The 25835-nt window shown below is 40.5% G+C and overlaps 1 protein-coding gene across 1 annotated transcript in view; it reads right to left on the bottom strand.

Annotated features, from left to right (window-relative positions):
* Positions 1-25835, bottom strand: part of stox2b (storkhead box 2b) — an 80925-nt gene that overhangs the window by 3892 nt on the left and 51198 nt on the right. Inside the window, exons 2-3 of the mRNA XM_053642459.1 lie at positions 7816-7968; positions 2583-4842 (exon numbers count right to left, since the gene is read on the bottom strand). Of these exons, the coding sequence (XP_053498434.1) occupies positions 2583-4842; positions 7816-7968 (2413 nt within the window). The remainder of the gene's footprint in view (positions 1-2582; positions 4843-7815; positions 7969-25835) is intronic.

Raw genomic sequence — 25835 nt, 5'->3', positions numbered from 1 at the left:
ATTCATGAACATTCGTGCAATGTTTTTCAAATCCTGTCCCTGCAGACTTTTAAAGTTTTCCTACTCTAAACACACACAATCCAACCCACGAGCTAGTTATCGAGCTGTACGTAAGTCAGATTAGGTCTGTGTGGAGCAGGGAATACTCACATCTGTATAGGACAGTAGGTTGAGAAACCCTGCTTTAGGACATGAAAATCTATAGAGTATAAATGCTTGGTTACGGTAGCATGTCTGTCTATCAACAAATTGCAAAGGTTTATTTATGAACTGAATTTTTTTTTTTTTGCTTCTGCCGCTGGAAGAGCACACAATGCAACCAAACCACAATCAAAGAAATATGAACAACACTCATGTACACTTGGACAACAGCGATCAAGGGTACAAAAAAAAATAAATCTACAATGTAAACAAAACAGAAAATGAAACACAAACAATTAATCAGTTAAAAAGTGTAAACACTTCCGAAACAAACTTGGTAGAGGTATAGACGTAGTACCCACTAGAAAATATACAGGTCATGTGACTTTTTAATAGTAATCATCAAATAAAATTAGATTACATTTGTGACCTAAACAATTAGGTAGGTTTATATTTTGTGTTATTTTGAGAGCTTTCCCATTTAAAAAAGTTACACAAGCTAGTTAGAATGCTGAAAAACAGGACGGTTTGGAAACCAATGAAAACTTGAAAGCTGCGTCACTGTAATAATGAGCCCCAGGATACATCACTGTCTTTTTTTTGTCTTAATAGCTGGTGTCCTAAATAGAAAATGCTACTGGCAATAGAGTTGGAATGTGTCATTTTGTCCTGATAACACACACAGGTTTTTACACCAACAGCATGGTCAGTCATCCTTATTGTTACTCATGCGCATAGTGACTTTATTAAAACACATTATTTACACGCTTGGACCAGGTGTGTGGTTTGTGGCCTACCAAGTGGCACAAATAGTGCTTTCCCACTGGACAGTGCAGTACAACACCATACTATTAGTAATTAAAATCTAGAACTAGCCGTATGCTTGTTGTCGTGCATCACATAATAGCTGTGAAAGTAGGTGGAGTTCTCTAGAGGTTGAACAGTAAACGCTAGACAAAAGCATAAATTGCGGTAAAAAAAAGGAATTTGTCAGGAATAAAACACAATTGGTCAACAATGAGATATTGTACTTTTTTTTATCCGTTTATATTTAGATTTTGTGGCTATTCCATAACATTAAATGTGTTACTTCCCGTTATTATTTATGCTATAGCAGCTATAACAACTGTTCCCTCGCTAGCTTCTCTTTTTCTCTCTTCACGTTAATAATAAAAAAATGCAGCTTGTCACATTCCACAGAACCTGCAAAGCCCTAGATACTAAATATTTTCCCATGTTGAAAAACAGCTTAACCTCTGACTGTTACAAAGTACTGACACAAGAGACTCGTTCAAAATCTTATTTTATGTGGAGCACCACACAAGGCCCCATGTAACTTGTTACTATCCATCCATCCATCCATTTTCTGTACCACTTATCCTTACTGGGTTGCAGGGAACCTGGAGCCTATCCCATGGGACATGGGGCACAAGGCAGGGGACACCCTGCCACAGGGTGCCAATCCATCGCAGGGCACAATCACACACATTCACACACTCATATTCACACACTACGGACATTTTGGACATTCCAATCAGCCTACAATGCATCAGTCTACTGTCTATAGTCTATGTAATCAGCCTACAGTCTCTGGACTGGGGGAGGACAGCGGAGTACCCAGAGGAAACCCCCGAAGCACGGGGAGAACATGCAAACTCCGCATGCAGGGCTGTGGCGGGAATCGAACCCTCAACCCTGGAGGTGTGAGGCAAATGTACTACCATTAAGCCACCGTTGCCCCCTAACTTTTTACTATAGAAACAATAATGTATTAGCAAGAGCACATTAATATCAGCCTGTGATTTGCCTTGCAGCTGGAGCTAACGGCAGGTTTTGATTCGTTTTCTGTAACATAAGCTCTATCAGAATTGAGAATTCAATGGTGCTGTGGTATAACATACCATGCAGAACTACGCTGTCCAGTGGAAAAATACAAAAGTTGCTGTTGTGCAGAATCAGTTTTAATTTTTTATATATGAAGTACAGCGTTCATGCTGAACTTATATACCTTATATATGTGAAGATGATGGCATATGATGCTTTTCTTCAGTCAGAAACACCTGCTCAAAATATCTCCATGTGCATATTGGCAGTGGCTTACCTGTAATATTTAGTATATGTGGCTTTTTAATATTTGTGCCGCTGCTATATTAGTGAAAACGATTAATTTCACAGTAGTATTAATCTCATTCAGAGGTTGTTACCACTGATATAACAGCAAAAGATGTGAACATTCTGGATTAGCCAATGCTAATATTTTATAGAACGTGTGTCAAGTTTAAAAAGAAAAGAAAAAAAAAAGACCCTACTTGTCGAGGTGAATAAAAAACACTGACACTTTGTCTATTCACAGAATAGCATACTGCTTCAGTTCAAGCAGGAGAACTACTCTGGCATCCAAACAAGAGTAGGAAACCCAATACTGGACCCGAGTGCCTTACCGTGGGGAATTAAATCCACTGTCCACAGTCACACTGCTGGAGTCCATGCTGTCCAGACGTGTGGAGTGGGCCGACTTCTGGCTGTTGCTGCTTTCACCCTCTTTGGGACTGAGAAAGGTGAGGTTCTTTTCAAATTTGCGCTGGAGGTCTCGCTCCTTCTCCCGCTCCAGGAGCCACTTCATCGTCCCACCACCTTCCAGAACTTTCTCCTCCACTTTGTTCTTATGGCTGGTGTCCTCAGAGTCGTCATCTGATACATTGTAGTAGTCGAAGGTGGTTTCCATGCACGAGGCCTGCTCTTGACCAGACGATGATGGTACAGACAATGGAAGAGGATCCTCAAAGTGTTTCTGGTTCTCCAGTACCTCCATGGACTTTGTGTGTGGAGATTTCCGTATCGTACCTGGCCTGGAGAAACTACTTTCCACATAGTCCACAGGTTTGAACAAAGCCTCTTGGCTGTAAACCTCTGCCATTTTGTCCAAGTCACCTGAGTCAGGGTTGTGTTGGTGCATCAAGCGTCCATTGGGCAAAGGCTCCGGCATCTGGTTAGACACAGATAATGCTATACTGTTCTGTCCCATTGTCGAATCGTCATTATATTCTACGGGGTGAGGTGAGGTCAGAATTGGAGCTGTATGTTCAGAAGGAATCCCTTTCCAAACACCATCTGTAAAATCATGGTTGGATTTTACCATAGAAGAAGGAGCAGAGTAGGATGCCTCATTTACTGCTGTATGCTGGAAATAGTCATCCACAGGTGTTTTTAGGGAGCAGGCCTTGAGCTCAGTAAAGGCCGTTAAACAGTCTTTGCTTTTACTCTTTTCCAGCGTTCTACAGTGCATGGCATCCTCAGGGGCCCCCCTCCCAACATCAGGCACACAAATGTCAGAGTTCAACCTAGCAGCAGAGTGCATAGCACGAGTGTAGTGGCCCTTCTGGGCAGATGCCCTCAAAGTCCCATCATCAGTGTAATACCGATTCCGGTCATCTGGACTGCACTCATAGTCATCAACAGTGCCTAAGAAGGGTCCTCCTAGAGGACCCTTGGAATTGTCCATGGAGCGTGACCTCTCTTTAGCCTTATCTGACCTTTCATTCCGCGATTTCCTTTCCTGGGTGTGGCTGTGGCTGCGATGGACTTTGGAATGTGACTGCGCTCTGGATGGTTCTGGAAAGGGCATCTCTGTCCTTCTCTTAGCTAGCTCTCCTGACACGTCCCACTCTGGTGCTGTAGTAAAGTGTGACTCCACAATGTTTGGATTGCTATGCACCATGTATTTTCCCCTGTTCCTCTCCATGGACATCATCGTCTCTCTTGGAGAACGCACCAGAGAGGAGCTGTAGAACCTGTAGTCCCTGTCATATGATATATCCAGGTTGGAGCCTTCAGACCGTTCCCCTCTAGAGGCACGTGTTTTGCTGTGGGATCGCGAGGATTTGCCCTGTTGGGCCTTGCGGTGACTACGGCTGCGTTTGCTGCGAGTGCTCTGTTGAGCCGACGAGTTAGCTTTGCTTCTCTGAGCCTTCTCCTCCTCTAGCCGCTTCATCACGGCTGTATGCCGGGCCAGATTCTCAACTGTCAGGTCTGGGTTGATCCGTCGGATGATCTCCATCTCCACATCTCGTGGAACAGTGCTAGGTGTCTCCTCATCCCTCAGAGGCCACTCCTCAGGAGGAAACTGGGCAGAGAATGTAGCGAGATGCTTCGACTTGTCCTTCTTGAAACTCAGCCGGAAGAGCTTCAGACCAAACTTCTTTGATTGCTTCTCGCTGCCACCACCGCTGCTACTCCCATCCCTCTGCTTGCTGTTGCTACCTTCTGTCTTGAAAGCAAAGCTGAGTGCACTTTTGTTCTTCTCTGAGGACTGCTGAGGAGGAGGAGGAGACACTGGGTGTGGGGGTTCCTTATGCTCCTTGGACCTTCTCTGCAGTGTGGAGTTGTGCGTATTGGGCATATCGTCACGGTAGCTATCACTGTAGGGGTCAGCGTGGTTTTTATGGTGTGATCGTTCCCTGACACAGCCTGAGGCAGAGGGCGTCATGGTGCCAGTGGGAGGGGAGGAGCATGGCTGCATACCCCCTGGTATCCTCTCATCCAGATGATACCACTTGCTATTGGTGTGAATGAGGGAGGGTGTGATGAAGTATGTCTGTGGGGTAACAATGAAATAGCCCTCTGGAGTTGGATAAATCTTGCGCTCCCGGACCAGCATGTTGAGGGTATGTCGCAGGACCTCAAGGCTTGGAGTTGGGACTCCTGCAGGAAACACACAAAGCGGGTTAAAAAAATCTACCTCTAATAATGACACAGTCATGAATTAATACGGGTGATATTAAGGTATGAAGGAATTGGTTCATAGGCTGCTGACATTTGGGAGAGAAATTAAAGGGAAAAAATGGTGGCTCTGTTATGACCCTTTAGAGGGAACTCACTGCAAATCAATACAAAGTTCTTATGACTGATCCTCTTTATCCTATGCTGAAACATTTCTATCCTGAAGGGTGTGGTCTCTTCCAGGATGACTCCAGCTCCATCCACAGGGCACAAGGGTTCACTTAATTGCTATGGCCTTAACAATCAACAGATAACAGCATAATTGGAATCTTTTGGAGTAACATTTTATCTCTATTTTATAGAGACATCGCTCTCCAACACCATAATCAAAACATCAACTGAGGGAAAATCTTTTGGAAGAATGATGTTCGTTCGTTCAGAGACTTGTATAATTGATGCCAAGGTGCATTAGAGCTGGCCTGAAGACTTGTGGTGGTCCAACAACTTGCTAATTTTGTCACTCATCTGTACATTACTTGTAAGTCCTAAGCCATAATAATCAAAGTATAGCAAATCCATTTCAATCCCATTACAATATCCATTCATTATTAACATCACATCATTTAGTGTTCTAATAAATGGGTGGATTTTGACACACCATGTAGACACAACACTGCCAGGTCTGCCTTCGCTGTCTGGTTCATTCCTTTCAGAGCGTCACTTCACGCATGTAGCGTCCTTGCCCTTACCCTCTGTTACATCATTGAGCCCTTAACGCCAGTCTGGCATGATGCAACACTTTTGACTACAGAAATATGCATGAGGCAATTACAGCATTAAAGGTATACATGCTGAAGAGGGGGGACACCAGGAATATCTGGCTCATTTTTAAATACAAATAATGCTGCAAAGGCATTTGTTGATGCAATTATTGTGAAAGTAAGTCAGTTTGATGAAAGGCATATTTGTCAAAGGTTTGCGATTACCAATAAGAATTGTGTTGTTTTTTTTACTCCCACTAGGCTCGGGGCATACCAAGCCAACACTCTTGAAAGACACAAAATGTCAATTCCACGAGCTAGAAAAGTACTAGACACAAAAGATAAAAGTAACAATCCTACTGGTGTGCCACACCTGTTTGGGGATGTTTACCAGTTTGCAGCAGACAGCCCCAACACTTGCAGACAGACATAAAAACAGGTTTGCTACAATAAGACCCAAACCATTCCCATGATTCAATTCATGGATGTGTATTGGCAATAATGGCAAGCATTCGCCCTGTCACCAGCGATTGCAATGATGCCACAGTCATCAATGGCCAGGCGCCCAAGAGCACAAAATTGGCGCTGCTCTCTGTGTGGGTGAGATGGCAGTACTCAGTCCCTTGTCAATCACAGCAACACTAGCCAAACAGAGTATTCGAGCTCATGTATGCTGAAGAGGGCAATTAGTGCAAGGTTTCCTCTAAGTGTGTGGCTGCTCTGTGAACACGGCATGAACAAGATGTGGTAGCTGATGTCATGTGACTTGGATGAAGCATGTGCTAGCCATCACCCTCTCTGGTTGGTTGCTGTTGCATGATAAGTGAGATCCGACTTATAAGTGGAAATTGGCTAAATGACAATATTGGGAGAAAATAGATAAAATGGTATTGGAAGTGAATAGGATCCACCATCGTTGCAATTCCCTAAAATATATTATAAGGAGACTTTATATTTGTCACATATACATTACAATACAATTAAATCCTTTTCTTTGTATATCCCAGCTTGTTAGGACATTGGGGTCAAACCACATTGTCAACCACGATACAGCACATCTGGACAGAAAGGGTCAGGGGCCTTGATGGTGCTGGGACTTGAACCCTGACCTTCTGATCAGTTACCCCAGAGCATTTAACCATTGAGCCACCACTGAACGGTCTTAGCACAGGATACTGGTTGTATTACTCTATGAAAAGTTAAAATAGCACAGCGTGACTTCAACCCTTTAGTGCTAAAGCACTCCTGACTAATGCTAAAGTTCTTGAGAAGGCTTATGTAAAAATGTACAACATTAAACGTACTCAATAATGTGACATTTCTTTCTTTGTTATTGACTTACTCTAGAGTATAGAATGTCACTTAGTGAACATTCCACACAATTCATTTTAACTCTCATACACTGTGTGCAATGCTTGTATTTGTGCTCTATAAATTTGAGTTATGCGCCTCACATGGTTTGCAGCATTTCAGTGCTGTAATTCTTCGGCCTTCAGGGACTAGCAGTGTTGTGGAACATAATGGGAGTAAATCAGAGACACCGTTTTGTTTGCCACAGTCTAGTGCACGGAAATCACATCTTATTGACCATTCCTCCCCTCATCACTGATTTACAGCTCAAGAAAAAAATAAGCTTTCACCAACCTGGCAAATGAAAAAGAACTTTATATGTAGTTTTTTAGAAGGAATCTTTCAATATATAAATTCAAGATATTATTCTTTGAGATCAAAATCACAGGAGATCCATGTACTGGCCTTTTTAAAAAATAGCCCTTCCTGTACAGTTTAGTAGTTTTCCTTAATAATGGTTCCATAGTCATTTGAATGATTGTAATTGCAGTTGAATATTATGCATAAAGCTCATTGTAAATCCTGGCTAAAGCTATATACACACACACAGACACACTGCAGAGTACATACACCAGTATGCTGGAATACACGCTAATAGCTCTGAATTTTCACAAAGTTACGTGATAATTCAAATGTTAATCCAGTACATTGTTGTGAAGAGAAAGCAGCAATTGCAACAAGTATACATAAAGACAATTTTAAAGTGTGTAAATGTTAATGGAAAATTCACAAAGGCTAATTCCATTATGTAGCCAATCACAATGTGATTAGGCTGGTGTAATCAATAGAGATTCAGATTAGTGTCATTTAGATACCATTAAGTTTATGTAATGTAAAGGAGAACCTGGGAAGCATGTAGAGAGATGCTCGATGAGGGTCTCCTGTGTGACGGTCTTGCGTGCGGAGTTCATGGCTGAGATGGCCAGGCATAGGATGTCCCCCAGCGGGATGAACTGGGACTGACTAATAGGAGACATGCTGATCGGAGACACATCACCTGCGAGACAAAAAGGGAAAGGTCAGGGGGTCAGAGTCAGAATTGCTGAGGTAAAGTTGCATTGACAGCACCAGGATATGTGAATTGAAGAAGTAATACAAAGAAGAATAAGTTCACGCTCACCAGCGGTACAATCGATTAACAGACATTTCAAATGCACCCAGAAGAACTTAAACACCATTCTCATTGGTTATTCATCACACATACCATTCTTAAATACTAAAAAAAAAAGTCCAGATCACATATGATCAGTTTGTGTGCAATTCATTTCTGTATGAGCCATTTATAATTTTTTTGTATTATGACTTGTATTTCTATAGTTATGCGCCCTCTGCAGGTGAGGTGATGCCTTGTTGCTTGTTGAGTGGTGGCCTGCTGGGAGCACACAGTCTTTAGGCCTTCACCTTTGTTTGTGTGCTGGCTTTTTGTCTCATTTGTTGTAGTTCTTTTGCAAACACTGCATTTATTTCTTTCAATTTTATCTGCAACATGAAGAAGTTAATGAACAGCATGGAACTCAACTTAAACTTTGTGGACAATGGAAGAGTCTAAAACACTCAGCAGACCCAAGAAGTGACTAAAACGGACTATTTGTTTAAGGATAGTCACTACAATATCTATGCATTGAATACTTTGACCAACTTCCAAATATTCCAAAATTGTGCAAAACATAATGGTTCACTCCATATTTAACTACTAATGGAAAAGAAATGGGCCTGCATTGAGGACTGCACAATCATTAAAATTTTAAATCTCGATTTGTTTCTTCAAAATGTCAATTCTGAAGCATTACATAAGACCATGGCATAAAACAGAACAGCACTATTCCCCATTATTCGCTGTGACCAGTAACCAGTGACCACAGATGCTGCACGACATGACATCAAGTGTGCAATGAGTCTACAGAAGAAAAAAAAAAAAGAGAGAAACAATCTCTGAAAGCTGTGAGTGAATTTTAAACCAAACCAAGTGTCCGCTTGCGATGAAAAGGAACAGTGTGTCCAGTCTGGTTAAACAAATATTTAATATTATGTACTGAATAATAAATTCCCAATTACTAAGCAATGACTAAATGAACAAAATGAATAATGGGTGAATGAGTCATGGCTGCACATGCTGTCTCACTCACCAATGGTGCATTGTGTATAAAATCTGTTTATCATCGAAGGTTTTCACCCACTGTGGCTTATGAATCACTACATAACAGAAACATTGCCACGACTAATTGTGTAACCACTTCAGCCATTAATATTGTTAATGTCCAGATGCGAGGGTTACATTTAAACTTTTAGAACATACATTGCTAGTGTTACAAGGTGTCCGGTTTTTGTGCATTTTGACCAAATGTTAAAATGTCTGGTCGAGTCTCACGCTAAACAAATTCCATGTGGTGAAGTAGATAAAGCGCTGTTCTAGCCACAAAGATACACAGCACTCTAGGTTTGTGCTGGTGTATACTCCACCATGTCGCCTTGAGTGGATATTAATTTTCAGCTGTTAGATGGGCCATTCTGCAGCTCTGTCTCAAACCCTATATATCATAACAAATAGCAGGTCAACGCTCTCATTACTATGGTGGGCTAAATTAAAATGAAAGTGAACCTGTTTGATGCAGTATGAATCTATCATATTGGTGACCCAATGGATGCTTGCTGAACACCACCTCCAACTAGATTCCCACCATTCACTCATTTTCAATAGCTTTATCCTGGTCTCCAAAGCATGGCAGTGAGATGGCACAGAGGATGAGGAGATCCCCATGAGAAGGGACACCTAGGTGAGTAGCTCTGTGTAGACCTGAGGATATTGGTCAATCTTTTCACATGGGTAAAGTGACAGAAATGCCTTGTTAAAGCACTGTATTGGCCACAGACGAGAAAAGCTAAGCTGATTAGCCTGAAATGCCCACATCAGCAGAGAAAACACAGAGCTCCTTGTATGACTAAGTGGACTGTGGGTGGCAGACACCTTAAAAACTGAGCCTTTAGATCCTCCACAAAGTTAGATCAGCTTGAACATGTAGCCTTTAATGGTTGCTGACAAAGTTGCCTAAAGTGTGTGCGTGAGTGAGTGAGTGAGTGAGAGAGAGAGAGAGAGAGAGAGAGAGAGAGACACAACAGCAGGTCAATAACTATTAAATAAAGGATTACTGAAGTCTATTGCCAAATGTAATGTAATATTTTAAACTGCCATACAATTTATTTCTAAATAAATAAATAAAACTATCAACACGCAGTTTCCCTTAACACCAAGGAGCTTCCAGTGAGCACCAAGGAGTTCACAGGGATTGTATGATGGCCGCTCCATATAATCTAATAATAACTAATAATAAAAACACGTTATTTAACCAAGAAAGGTGTATATCATTCATACAGTTAAGTTTTATCTAAGGAGATATTTCTTTAGCATTTATGGAAGGTGTCTCAGGGGTTCGCATTTTTGTACGGTCAGTAACTTATCTTTCATGTGAAAGCCTTCAGGATTTAGCATTTTCTGGTTTCTCGGTAGCATGACAAGCTACATTTTGTTTTTCATTAGGGAAAAAAAACAAAACAAGAGAGGCTGGTGAGAGAACAACTGTTACAACATGTGATAACAGGAACGTCGCCATTTCCTAGTTGTTCCACAATATTGGATGTAACTAGAAACTGATTAAAAAAAAATTAAAAAATCATGTGGAACATGGGTCATTCTTTAATAATAACAATAATAATTTTAAAAAAGTGTCATCGCTGGCTCATCACTCTTTGCTTCGGATTACTTCACACCACGCCATCGATGATTCTTTTTCTATATCGGTATACCCCAAGTGTTCTATACCTTACATAATAAATAGCAGTTATTTTTGCTCAGGGTGTAGAGTATTAGTGTACAAATGTGCCAGTAAGTCAGTAACTAAGCAGACAGAACTAAAAACAAAAACAAACATGCATTTAGTATTATACAGTAGCATGGCAGAAAATTAGGTACAAGTAAATGATCTGAAAGTAGAACTTAATGATTTAAAAGACATAATTCATCGAATGTATGCCCAGCATCCAACCTCCAGCTTCCAGCGAAAAAAAAAATCTATATATTCAAAAACTGCTCGGGTCCATGGAAAAACCCTGGCAACACTACTTGGTGCTGGGTTTCTGGATATTCAGAAATCTAATCCTTTATCGAAATGAAAGGTGGCTTTTATTCACAGCTTAGAAGCTGAACAAAAGAAGAAAATGTAACATTTTAAAGCTGGTACAAACTTGTATTAAGAATTTACAACTTTCACTAAAACAGAAGTTTAAAAAAAAAAAAAAAAAGAATTCGAAAAGTTACACAACGTCCATCAACATCAGTGCAATCAGGAAAATATAGATTATAACAAGAGGGTAAAAGTTATTTATTCTAACTACTGAGAAGAATAAACTTTCTGATGGTGACGGTGACAGACACTCCATCTCATGATTACATCTCTGATTTAAGAGACAAACATCTGCACGCTTACGTCATTGTTTTCCTTCTCATTTCCTGAACTGAAGAACTGAAAGATCTCCAGCCTGGAACTGGGATCTTTATCGGCTTTCACACGGTCACAGAACAGGAAACAGACATAAGACATCAAACAGCACTACTTACTCCAACTCTCGAAGATTTAAACATCACCACTAACATATTCAATGATTCTTTTTCTGAAAAGTAGAGGTGTTGGTGTTACAATGCAGACCAATTTATTCAGTATTTTAGTACCTGAAAAGTGATTCCTACGGCATTTAACAGAAAACATTTTCATGTCCTTCAGTTTTCTGTAGATATGTTTGTATCCTGAGTATCTGGGGCAGTGGTTTGACTTGGTCGTTAAAGCTCTGAGTTACTGATTGGAAGGTCGGGGGTTCAAGCCCCAGCCCTGCCAGGCTCTAGGTTACTGATCGGAAGGTCGGGGGTTCAAGCCCCAGCCCTGCCAGGCTCTGGGTTACTGATTAGAGGGTCAGGGGTTCAAGCCCCAGCACTGCCAAGCTGTCACTGTTCGGCCCTTGAGCAAGGCCCTTAACCCTCCCTGCTCCAGGGGCGCTGTATCATGGCTGACCCTGTGCTCTGTCCCCAACTTCCTAACATGCTGGGGTATGCGAAGAAAAGAATTTCACTGTGCTATAATGTATATGTGACCAATAAAGACTCATTATCATCAGTAGCTTGCATCTTAATCGCTCAAAAAAGCTGGGGTTTTTTTTGTGTGTGTGTGAAAACATTTACCACTGAATTTACACTGATTTACAGTGGTTTTTTTTTTTTTTAAAAAGCACTATCCCGTGTGTTTCAAGAGGCCGATCATTACAGAATCAGTTTACCAATCAGTCCCTCCATGAGTCCGCGAGTTTGCGAACGCAGAAATGAATGCACCAAACTCCGCAATATTCGGAGGTGCTAGCAATTTTTCAAAAATTAATCGCGGATTTTCCGCAGATTTGGGCCAAGACGAGTCATGTGACGTCACCACGACGCGCGTTCAGCCAAAGCCCTCTTCGATTCCCGTGCATTGAACACGAGTACAGCGAGAAGGTTGCATTTACCAGCAAACATCATGGCAAAAGACAGTGCAAAACCATTTCAATGGCAAAATTGTGAAAATAGTCGCAGCAACATTAAGCATTTTTGACAGCAACAATCACATAACTCCGTGAAATCCTGTATAGACTTACTAATAAATTTGACTATGTAGGATTTTAGTGAAATTGGTTTTAATAGAAGATTCCAGATCCATGTTTTCACTTTGCTGTGCTACTTACATAACCCTACTTTCAATTTGTTGCAATTCTCAAAAACACGCTCATTTATTATCTAGACCATTGGTTCATCACTACAACAGAACTTATTATTATTGTTATTCCCCTTAACGATCCCAGTCATGTGCTACTCCAAGTTACTCCAGATGGTGTCATGGTAAGGAAATTATGCTTCCACAAATCCCCCTGACATCAGTGGTTCTCTTTGGCAGTGGAAAATACATAGAAAGGTTTGTGATTAGGAATTGTCTCAGGGGCCAGGATCTGCACCTTGTCATCAGTGGAAAACTACACACAGTCGTCACGGCTCAGTGAGGTCTCTGGTAGCAATGTCGACAGGATACGATCACCTCCATGCATTACAATAGATACAGAGAGAAAGATAACACCCAACACCTCACTACATTCAGCAGGTTTGCCTGGATTCAAACCTGAACCATTCACACGTGTTCATTGGGTTGATTTACAATTTATTCAGGAATACAATCCATTGATGGATATAGCACAGAGCAGTTAAAGAATAACAAGTAGCAGGTTAAGAATCCTAACAACAAAATGTTACCTTTGTATTATAATGTTATAATGATTTTAAAATCATAGAACCTTATTATACATTTTATACCACAGAATGCTGGATTCTGATTGGTGTGTAACAGTGTGTAATTATTGGAACTAACTTGTTAAAGAGAACTATAAATGCATAAAAAGTATGTTTCGTGCCTTAATTAATGGAAAATCTTAATCACCGGCAAATTGCGATGGTATAAGAGATATAAAAACAGTAACTCTGCATTACATTCCCCATCACGTTTTACATAGTTTGTATAAAAGTTCAAAACGTGAAGAATTAAGACAAATCCAGACAGACATTTTAGGTTACGTGTATTTTTTTATCATTTACACAAGCCACATCACATGCTCCGTACGTAAAGGTCCTTACTGGCTAAAATCATTCACGTTTATGATTCCTAACACAACTGGACCTGTAAGACACGGCTGCTTTGGGCCTGTTAATGTTTAACGTTACATCGTATTAGTGACTAATAATGTGATTTGGGCTGTTTTTCTGTGATGTTTTCGAATCAAATCTAAAAGCTTTTCGTGAGACAGCACCTCAAATGGGAAACCTAGATCCTGTCTGGCTTCCCAGACCATTCAGGGATCAAACATTTTCACACACACACACACACACACACACACACACACACACACCACTCAATCCTGATGCAATAAGAGCCAAGGTAAGTAAAGCCACCTTAGAAAGCATAGAGAGTGAATTACATGAAGTCTCAGAAAGGGAGAGAGAGACAGAGAGAGAGAGAGAGAGAGAGAGAGAAACACAGAGAGAGGGGCTGGCAGACATTTTCATTCTGTCCTGCTCCCTCCCCCTGGGTGGGTGAAGGGGACAGAGGAACAGCTGCAGTTCAAACAGTTATGGATGCCATTTTAATGACAACATATCCATTAATACCATAAATTCTTCCTCCTCAGACAACAACTGTATCAACAAGCTCTCCTGAGACAACCTTAACCTTTCAATGAAGGAACCCCTCCGCGCGCACACACGGCTAAAAGAGAAGAGCTCACTACTAAAAGCCTGAACTGCATAAATGCAGCGTGAGAAAGAAGAGAGAGAGAGAGAGGAGACCTGGAGAGACAGGTTTTCATGTTCAGTACTCGCAGCTGTCCTTCAGCAATCGCTGAATTCGCTCTGGAAGCCTCTGCCATTCAGCAGCAAGTCAGGAGACGCTCGCACAGCAGTAAACAATCCTGTTCAGCCAGGCTTCTTTGTCCACGCATCTCCCGGCTCAACCCCACCCCCTGCTTTTGCTATTCTGACGACACAGCTCCTGATTCCTCCTCCCGGATGTGCCCTGGAGCACTACAACACACAAACGTGGTGCGCTAGAGAAAGAAAATAAAGAGGCTTCTCTACCTTGCAGTTTCCTCTGTAGCTTCAGCTCCTAATCCAAACATAGCCTTCCAGCTTGGTCCCAACCTTGAGTGAGCATTCAGTCAGCCAGGGCTCCTTACCCAGCATGCTTCATTCCACACAAAGGCAGAGGAGGTGTGACCAATCACATTGTGACTGAAATCATTCCCCCATCCCCTCCTCCTCCTCCTTGATCACTCACTCCTTCTGAATTGCCCACTGACACTCAAGGCGGGGCTTCACCAGAGGGTTGTTATGGCAACGTTTCCAATGAGCCACATCTCCCTCTGACTTTCTCTTGGTTCACATCTCAGTGTGCTTCCTTTACTTCCTGTTTGGCTCCTCTCTTTTTTTTCCCCAGGACCATTTAAAAAAAAAAAAGATTAAGAAAGAATAATCTCTTTGGACCGCAGATGTTCTGAATTCTGAGTGGACAAATTATATTCCCTTTGTAGTGCACTATTTTCATTATTTTATTTACCTTTATTTAACCTGGGGGAAAAAAAAAACTCACTAAGATTAAAAATCTCTTTTACAGGAGTGTCCTGGCCAAGATAGACAGCAGAGTTTGCATATAAAATTATACAACAAAGTTGCAACATACAATACTAAATCCAACATAAAACATACAACCAGTTCAAAACGTTTACTCACTATTAATTCACTCACTAGGTTACGTAGTAAAATAACTGAAAATGACTAACACACCGAGTTTTGTAACTTCGGCTCCGTCTGGAGAAGCTTCCAATCCAAAATGGCGGCATATATGAAGGAAGTTTTACCAAGCTCAGTTCTGACAAGGGGCACACAAAGATCGTAACTTGATTGAGAACGTAATGAGTAATTGCCAGGAAATTTCCGTTGAATAAAACAACAACGATAAGAGGGCAAATAACCCAATATGGCTTTATATATCAATAAATACCAATACATTTTTCTTTGAATATTCAACGAAGGCCAAGCGACTCTTTTGTATAGTTCACAGTGGTGTGTTGAAAATTTACAATCAGTTATAAATCTCAGAGTACCATTATACCAAGCATCCAAAGAGGCGATAAGGTAAGAGGGAGCATGCTGATACACTACATCCCCATAATCAAAAACCGGTAAAAAAGTAGTGGACACTAATTTCTTCCTGACACTGAATGAAAAGCAAGACTTATTTCTAAAGTAAAATACTAACTTTTGAGTTTTCGCCTCAAATAATTAATATGTGAACCAAAACGTAATGTGTTATCAATAATAATACCAAGGTATTTATACTCCGACACTGATGTAATCTGACTTGCCTGAGAAGTCCAAAGAGTGACTGAATTTTCTGGAGACATTTTAGAGTTTGAGAATAACATGCATTTTGTTTCTTCAACATTTAAGACCAGCTTCAAAGCACAAAACCTATTCTGGAGAGATATATTATATATATATATATATATATATATATAGATATCTATCTGATCTGGTCTATCATATATATATATGAAAGATTGTATTAAAATTATAGATAAAAAGCAAATGCTTAATATCTATAATTTTAATACAATCTTTCATGATACAAGGGGGAAGCTCCGTAGTGGTTTTGTTGCCAGTTAGAAGCTTAATATTCCTCCAGAACTTCCTAGAGTTTGTTGAATTTGTTGTAGTTTTATCAAGAAAATAATCGGATTTAGCCTTTCTGATTGCAGCTGTGCATTTAGTACGAGTTTAAATTTGTTTGTCTAGCCTTAGCCCATGCTGAATCCTGCTCTGGAATAAAATCATTTAAGGCAGCCGAGAACCACTGTTCGTTCTGGCATTTAACTCAACATTTTCCTCATAGGTGCGTGCTTATTAATAATTAACATAAGACCATCATAAAAAATATACCCAGGGGCAATCAACATCTGGGATTAAAGTAATTTCATCCCAATCAAATTTAGCAAGATCATATAAAAAAAGCTTGTTCCTTAAAATATTTCATAGAATGCCTAGTAATAATTCTTGGGTTCTGCTTAGGTAACTTCCTGTCTCTGACTACTGCCACAACACAGTGGTCACTAACGTCATTTGCGAACACAGAAACTGAAGAGTATTTATGTGGAACGTTTGTAAGAAACAAGACCTATTAATGTAGAATTTTCTGGAAATTTCAAATTAGGCCTAGTGGGTCTGTCACAAAGCATTTTAAAATCATTGGATATTGCATGCATCCAGTTCAAATTAAATAATTTCCTTATAATTCAAAGAAGCCAACGAATGCATTACAGAATGTAAACCACAACTAGTAGCTGACGGAGGTCTATAACAGTCAGCTATGGTGAGCTGAAGGGTCTTAGACACAGAAAGATTTAGAGATAATAGTTCATACTGTTTAGCTATTGAAATTGAAAGTAGCAATGTTGTCTTAAAATGCTCTCGGACATAAACTGCTCCCCCACACCCCCTTTTTGGTCTATCTGATCTAAAAACCTTACAACCTGTAATACTATTATCTTTGTCTGAGATAGACTTATTAAACCAAGATTTATATATGCCTGAACATCTGCATTTGTATTTTTAGCCCAAATATACACCATATTGTAATTTAGGCAACAGACTACGAATATTTAAACCCCAGTCCTGACGTTGATTTTAGTTCAATCAGAGTAGTGAAATTTGAAGCAATGTGAGGTCCTGGGTTTGGTGGTACATTCCCAGACATTAATAGCATTAGAACTATTAAGCTCCTTCATTTGACTGGATTACTCGCTCTAATTCTAATCATCGGCCCCAAACAAGAAAAAAAGTTAATAATACAATAATTTTCTTCCCTGGTTAAAGCACATCTTGTAAGATCAGAATACGTAAAATTCAAAGAGTACAACATCTGATAATATTGTTCAGAAATGACAATGTTAGTAGACAGTCCATAATGTGTCCAGCTATCAAAATTTATGGATGAGGAATTGCACAATAATGGTAGACAAGAGACATACCCGCTGCCACTCCTGTAAACACAAGGTGTCCAAAGGAATAAACTCAAAAAGAGCACACATCCAGTGGTTAAACACCACATTGTGCTCCAAGAAGTCCTCAGCCAAGAAGTCCAAATAAGTCCATAAAGCAAAGCAGAGCACGCACCAAAACTCTTTTGCAACTGACCAGGATCCCCAGCACACCGTCGATTAAAAGGCTGAGTTGCGAGATTGAGCAGCCAGTTCTAATAAAGATGCAATGGCAAATGGCACCAACGAAGCAACAACAAACACGCCCTTGTTAGGGGGCTCGGGTCCAAAATTGCAAAAATGTGCAGAATAAAATGCTGTTCTCCTTGCTGCTCCTTGATACTTGCTGCGACGCTGCTTTCCCTCACTGCCAGGCCCGCGGACTGGTGCTTGTGTACGATGTAACAAAAACAGCCGGATTAAGATCCAGATCCTGAACAAACAGAAGCTCGTAGACTTAAAAACTCCAGGCTTGAGCAACAGCACACAATCACACAAGCTTGACAGCTTGAGCCAGGTGTAACTACAAGTGTGACACCACACTGAGTCCCAAGGGAGCACACGCTGACTAAACGACATTTACTATAATAAACACAGCGTTGAAGACGGAATCATGTAAAAATTGGAGAGCTTTTAAATTCAAAACCAGGATTGTGGCTTTTTAAAAACACGTAACACCAGAAAGTAAAAAGGAAAAAGTAAAAAGGAAATAATAAAGTAATAAAAGACGACAGACGAAGACAAACGCGAACAAACTAACGAGCTGCCATCTTGGATTGCAGATGCATATGCTATAAATACTATAGTATTACCCATAAGGCACTGCAAATCCAAGGTACAATTCCCGTACGTCTCAAAGTTTACTCGTCAGAATGGATTCCAGACTGACGAACAACAAAAAAGCTCTTTAAAGAACAAGAAAGCCAAAAGATACGTGTTAGTCATGTATTTAATACATAAGATCACTTTTAAACCATCTATATTTTTGTAGTTTGAGTAAATAGTGAAAAAGAGAAAAGGAACTATTTTAGACACAGCACTCGACTCTCATACACGTGCTTCATCGGAGGGGGATTTTCTGTAAATTCTACAAAATATCTTCTGGTCTGTACTCATCATGATACATCGTAACTTGATAAACAAACAATGTTACAGTCCACTTTTCTGAGGGTATCACTGGTTCTGTCAGTACTGTGTCTCAAAACACAAATGGCACTGTGGCATTGTTTGTAGATAGTGAATAGGAGGCCAAAATGGTGTTCCTGTGAATCCCAGTTTGAATAAGTAACGTAAAAGCATTAACTATCAGTGTCAAGAAAGCATTAATTGAGTAAAACACATACAATAAACATGAAACTAAATTAAGGTTACCGATTAGTGCTTTCTTGTGTTTTCCTTTGATTACGAACGGCACATTCTTCCTCTTCTGTGGCTTATACAAAACAAACGTCGGTCTAAAATTACAGACTCATTAATAACATCAAATACTAATTAATAATTTTCATCTACATGATATCTACCATTATTTTCATGCCACTAGTTATATTGGCATGTGTGTTATTGAAGGCCCAGTTTCCCAACAGCATCAGTTTTGCAAGATCATCTTAACTACAATCGTTCTACAATTTAACTAGGATCTATGCTGTAATGACTGCATAATCGTGCAAAGTTGTACAATCTAGTTAGACTTGGTTAGATATATAAAGCAGCATGTTGAGAAAAAGCAATACTATTAGTTGCTTACTATTATTACTACTGCTATTAATATTATTTCTCTTAACATAAGTATTAGTTAGAGCCGATATTTGTTTCGCACTGGTAATGTTGTATTGCTGTTTTAATATTGTACCGTGAACAGTCATGCCAATAAAGCAATCTTTGAGTTTGGGTCTACAGGATACTGACAAAACTGATCTAAACAGAACAGAATGGACATTCTTTAGTGTAATTTGCAATATACATTCTAGTCTGTGCTTCAACTTGTGTGCATTTGTGTGATATGGAAAGACTCTGACATGGTGTCCGCAAGAGTATTGGAAAGTCTTTAAAGAGGAAAGTAGCTAACGCTTGCTCACAAAGTAGCTAGAAGTCACCAGATGTCATTTGGCACATTCACCGACTCTTCAGGATTGTTTGCATATCGAAATGTGTTACATGTAGGAACTAGAGTTTTATAAGAATAGAAAACAATACAACTTATATATATATATATATATATATATATATATATATATATATATATATATATATATATATATATATATATATATATAGAGAGAGAGAGAGAGAAAGAAGTCGTCTTTGGGCACGGCACCACAAACTAACTACTCACACATCAAGAAATCAAACAAGATGAATGGTCTGGAAATAAACTTACAGGAAATGATAACGGATGGAGTAACTCACTTTTATTACTTGCAAATATCACCAAGAAAAGAGTTTAAAAACGATGAGCAAAAAAAAGTGAGTGGATGGACAAACAATGGTGCTCAGCAGTTGGCCGTTGTGGCTTATACAAAACAAACGTTGCCAACAACAGAGATCAGTTATTGGTTGTTGGTAAAATAGGGTCATGTAAGTGAAAGTCAGTCAGGCTTTACAAACTTGTGGTGGGTTAACCGAACCTCTTCTCTTAACTCATATAACCAGCTGCTGGAGAGCTGTATCGGCTGCAGGACAGTCATTAATGCCTGTTCAAGAAGTTGCTAGACTCTTTTAAATAAATAAATAAACAAACATTTAAAATTCAGTCTTGCAACAAAGTTGGCAACACCGATCAGCAAAGAGAGTGTAGTTAAGCTGTTAAGGTGACAATGATATGTGAGAGGAGGAGGTGGAGTGAGGGAGCGGGAAGGGGTGATGTATGCGAGTGGGGGAAGGGCAAATCATCTAAGGAGACGTTACGTGACACAATGGCCCTCTGGTTTTTCAGATGCCCTCTGTGGATATGCCTCACCCCCACACACACACCTCCCTATAACTTTATGTTCCCACGCCTGGCTGCCCAGAAAAGGGGAGCAGGGCCAACAATCAGGAAGTTTAAATTACAAGACAGGCCAGTTTCTTAATGACAGTACTACAGTTCATTACCGTAATTAACTTCAAACACAAACAGGCTGATTAGAGTTCGCTGAAACATGTTGATAATGTTGATATATCGAAGGCCTCGGTTACGGTTCATGGACTTGTAATCTAAAATAGTATCTTTTTCATTTTTTTCATAAACATGGCTGACCGTAAACGATGACTAATTTTAAACAAGAGGCAGGGACATGTGTATGGAACGCAGAGAAATATAACGAACCTAAAGCATCTCTTGAGAGAGCTTACCATGGTTTCTAAAAGCCAGACAAAAAGGTTAACCATCAATTTTCCAAATTCAAACTATTTAAATGGCACTATAAGGACGAAGTGGTGGGCCTCCAATCCATCATGGCTGACAGCGTGTTACAGCAGGGAAATCCTCGGCATGCTGAGTGTATTCCCTCAGCCATGACGGAGCATGCGCTCTTCCTGCACTCTCTGCACTTCAGGTCGTTACCTCCTGATGTGTGAAAACACAGAGCAGGTGCTGCTTCAACAAATCACCAGCCAAGAGGGAGCGGCTGTAGGCCACCACACGCCTGCGTGATCACAACCTCCCTCTGGAGTTCATCAGAGTGCTGAGCTTTAACAAACCTCAGAGCTGCATGCACGGCACAAGAAAGGGGGATTAACCTGAGCAGAATAAATTTGTAGAAAAGTCAAAGGAAAGACTTCATTACTTGTGCTGAACTATTAAATACTTTTTGAATTTGAAACACGAGAAACAGTCATCAAATATTGCAGCTGTGGATTTTCAACAGAGTGCTTAATTATTACAGTATACAGCAATCACAAGTCCTTCTGTGTAATATTATTAATTGGCATAAAACAAGCGTTCAATTTAGGTTGCGTCTTGGGGGTACAGAGATCTCCCTAGTTCATGCCAGCGCTCCGCTAGTTATCTCCTACATCAGACCATGTCATTTATTACATGTTGATTGCGAATTATACCACAGCACTGTTGAATTCTCAAAATCAAGATCAGACATAAAGTGTTGGTTTGTTTTCTATACCATGACAATAGTTCCTACTGTAATTCAAATCACAGGTTTGTAATCAAGCATGCACTCTAATCATCGTTTCTATAGTAACAGCTCATTCACAGGGACTTGTTTAGAGTTCACATAATCCAAATCTAATGATAAAATAATTTAAAAGAAATTTGTTTATTAACTAAGAAAATTGTGCAGTAGTTGAGATGGTTTAGTTTTCTTTAAGGAGACGATTATTTAACACTGCTTCAAGGAATCTCCAGTATCAGTGTTTTGTAAGAGATAAAGCTGTTCCTTTATGTTTTCTACCATGGGAAAGTCTTCAGGACAGAGCAGCTTGGTGCTTTCCGGTGCTTTTCTCAGTAGACTGCATTTTTGTCTCAAGTTCAAGAAAGAGGAGGGAAAAAAAAAAAAAAAAGGAGAGGCTGGTGACTGATGTTTTTAATTGGTATAATAAGTAACTGACTTGTTTAGTGGGAATTCAACAACATTAAATGTAACTACAAAAGGATAAAATGACAATGCATCATTCTTTAATGTAAAAAAAAACAAACGGTTGACGTTGGCTGTGGTAAAAGAGGAATAATAAGTTTGGGTTGTGCTGTTATACTAATTTAATACGAATGTAATGAAACAATAGGGGAAGTACCTGTGCTACACATTAACGGTTGGCTGTGATATTAGATATTAGATAGAGAGGCTAAAATCTAATATCCATTAATAGCTCAACAACAAAACTAATGTTGATCAATGAATTATATCAAAGGTATATTTTTGTCAACTGAAAACCTTTAACCTAAATTATTAGTTGTATTTTTAATCTATGCCTCTTTGCCTTGTTTGGGTTCATGACTAGATTTTCATGTTTTGTTTCCAAATGTCTTTTTTTTTAATGCTGGCTACATACTTTCATTAGAAAGTCCAACTTGCCACACACTTGGGGCAATGTGTCTGTGCATTTTGAAGCTTTGGTTTCATTACTGTCCATGGACATACACTCTGCTTAAAAAAAAACAAAAAACAAAACAATAGAAACCATCACAGAAATTCTAATGTTTTCCACTATAAATACCATTACAAACCCTCAGATAACCATTAAAACCATTACATTATTGGTCCTTAATGGTATCCACCAAATATAATGTTCCACCAATAGAAGGCAACAAATTACCATTAGAGAACTAAAGAGACCATTACAGTTTCCATTAAAACCAATACAATTCCAAATACCACCATTACAAATTCTATGAGGGTTTCTATTGCTTTTTTCAGCAGGGCAGTTAAATCCAAGTTTTAAAAATTCCTTGCTATACTTGGAGAATTTTCCTGCTTTGCTTGGATGTTCCTCCTCTTATGATTTTCTTTCACTGACAATGTGTCTCTCCATTTTAAGTGATTTTAAGTGAGTCCTAAAGCTGAAGACATTTTTAGCCACAAAAATAATGATTTAGCTAGCTAATACTGTAATTTACTTTGAACTCTCACGTGTTAAGTAGTATCTCATGACATGAGCAATAATTAATTCAATCAACTTCTATCACTTTTGACTTCTCGGCCTCTCCAGGATTTTGAGATCACAGAAATTAACGCAAAATTAAAGAAACGCTGCAATTTTCAGAGGAGCTTGCAATTTTTCTAAATTGCTGCAGATTTTCCGCAGATTTGGGCAAAGATGCGTCATGTGATGTCATCACAACACGCATTCAGCCAAAGCCGTCTTTGATTCACGTGTGTCCAACATGAGTACAGCTAAAAGGTTTCATTGACCAACAATCATCACCGTGAAAGACCGTGTAAAACAATTTTGTGCAACTGCAACTTCGCCAATTAAAGTAGCTCCCTTTCAAAGGGAACTAACCATTGCATGAACTTCACGCTGTGGGAAGCACCCTCATTCATGACCTGTATCTGAAGCTTGTGTAACATCATGCCTATTTATAAGCCTGCTGTGACTGGGAGACGTGGCAATTAAGTGCGTCGCCTGGTATAAAAACAGCACCTGTGAACCTCGCAGACAGCCTTACTTTCTTCAGCGAGACTGCATGTCAGTCATTTGTGTAACGCTGGAAAAAGACTTATTTTCTCGATCTTTTTTTTTTTTTAAAGAGAAAAGTATGAATGAGAGAGAATTCAGGAAGTGTGTCACGCCTTGCTCCCGTTTCGTCACGGGGGGGGGACACATTTTCTGTGTTAAATGTCTAGGGATGGAGCACGCCAGGGCAGCCCTCGAGCGGTCTGTGTGCATTGTGAATGCCTCACATTTAGGCAGCTCTGCTCGCAGCTCGTTCTCTTCTCGGCTGAAGGGAGTTCGGTTTCAGAGCCTCACGGATCTGGGCTGGCCGCTGCTGAGGCAGCCAGCCAGCTCAGGTCCTGGGGATATAGATATTCCTGGGGATATGGATCTAGAAGAGGAGCTAGAGACGAGCGCTGCTCTATCTCTTACGCTGTATTCCGGGTCCGTCTCTCCACCGGATTTTGGAGCTTGCGTCGCGACTTCTCCTTCCGCTATGGAAAGCCAAAAAAAACAAAACCTCTCTGATTCCAAATAGCCAGAAAGAGGGTGCCATTGCACCAAAAATGGAGAGCAGCTCTCAAGCATATAAAGAGCTGCTTGAAGTGATTACTAAGGCAGAAAAACTAAATCTAGACTGGCCCAGGGAAAAGGAAGTGGCTTGTAGCAGGCTGGACAAGCACTTCTCCCCAGTGAAAATAAATCTCCATCATACCACAGAAAACTCCCCTTTTTTTCCAGTAGTGCATGATGAAATATCACACTTACTAGCCATATTTATAACCTCACAACGACAGATTATTCAGCCATCATGGGGAATGAACGGCACGGCTATTTAGCTATGTCGAAGGTGGAGGAGGCGCTTGCGAGATACCTCTCTCCATCGACGGTAGGAAATTTAGGGGGGCCAGCTTTGCCATCCAAGCCATGTAAGGCCACCTTGGCATTGGTGGGCAAGGCCTATGCAGCAGCAGGTCTTGCTTGTGGGTCACTGCATACTATGACAGTGTTGCAGGCCTACCGAGCAGACCTGCTGAGTGAGCTTGACATACAGTGGCGTTCAGCCATTTCCTTCACAGTCATTTCAAGTTTGTCAGCGCTAGTGCAAGGGTAGCACAGAAGGCGAGTGTGGTGGCCCATCTCCCCCTGCGGAGAGCCAGGGGGACTGGGTGGCCACAGTCGCAGCTTGCTAATAGGCCTGATCTGAGAATGATCAAAGGCCAAGCAGACAAAGAAGGAGCAGTCCTGATGGGCCGTGGAGAGACATATCAGGGGGCATGAGGTTGTTACGGCAGTTAGCCCCCAGTATTACTGGAGGGCCACACCTAGCCAAGGCTGTACCAAGTTTTCAGTCTTCTCTGGTCAGTGAGCTGTCACAGGGCAACAAAAATCCTGCGTTCCTCCAACAGAATGGGGAATAGTTAACGTTTATTAAAAGACCATCTGGCAGTGTGGAAACTACTGCCAAATGTGTTGCCATGGGTTCTGTCTACCATAGAAAAGGGTTAACAGGTCCAGTTCAGAGCTCGACCCCCCCCCTTTTCAGAGGTATGCTCACCACAGTAGTCAGCACAGAGCAGGGCCCGATGTTAGCACAGGAAGTAAGATCCCTCTTGGAAAAGCGGCCATAGAAAATGTACCCCAATCCCTGAGGGAGGGAGGTTTTTACAGCCGTTATTTCCTGGTCCGTAAAAAAGATGGGAGTATGCAGCCAATTTTAAATCTGTCTCATCTGAACCAGGCTCTTCGGACATACAGGTTTCACATGTTGACGCTCAAACTTATTGTTCCACAGATTCAGTTTGAGGTCTTGTTTGTGATGACAGATCTAAAAGGATAGCATAGAAATATCGGCCCGTCACAGGAAGTTCCTGAGGTTCACATTTGGAGGCAACGCCTACCAATTACGGGTTCTTCCTTTCAGGCTAGCTTTATCCCCTTGCACCTTCATAGAGTGCATGCCATTCTGGCTCCCTTGCTACTCCAGGGTATCCATGTACTAAACAACCTGGATGACTGGTTAATTCTAGCACAATCCAGGGAACTGGCGATTCAACATTGAGATGTTGTTCTCGCCCATATGAAGTGCTTGGGGCTCAGGTTGAACCTCAAGAAAAGTATCCTTTC

This window comes from Ictalurus furcatus, chromosome 14 (genome assembly GCF_023375685.1).
Source record: "Ictalurus furcatus strain D&B chromosome 14, Billie_1.0, whole genome shotgun sequence".
In the NCBI taxonomy this organism is placed as follows: Eukaryota; Metazoa; Chordata; class Actinopteri; order Siluriformes; family Ictaluridae; genus Ictalurus; species Ictalurus furcatus.
The sequence above is the reverse complement of the archived record's forward strand: the minus strand, read 5'-3'. Positions and strand labels throughout refer to the sequence as shown.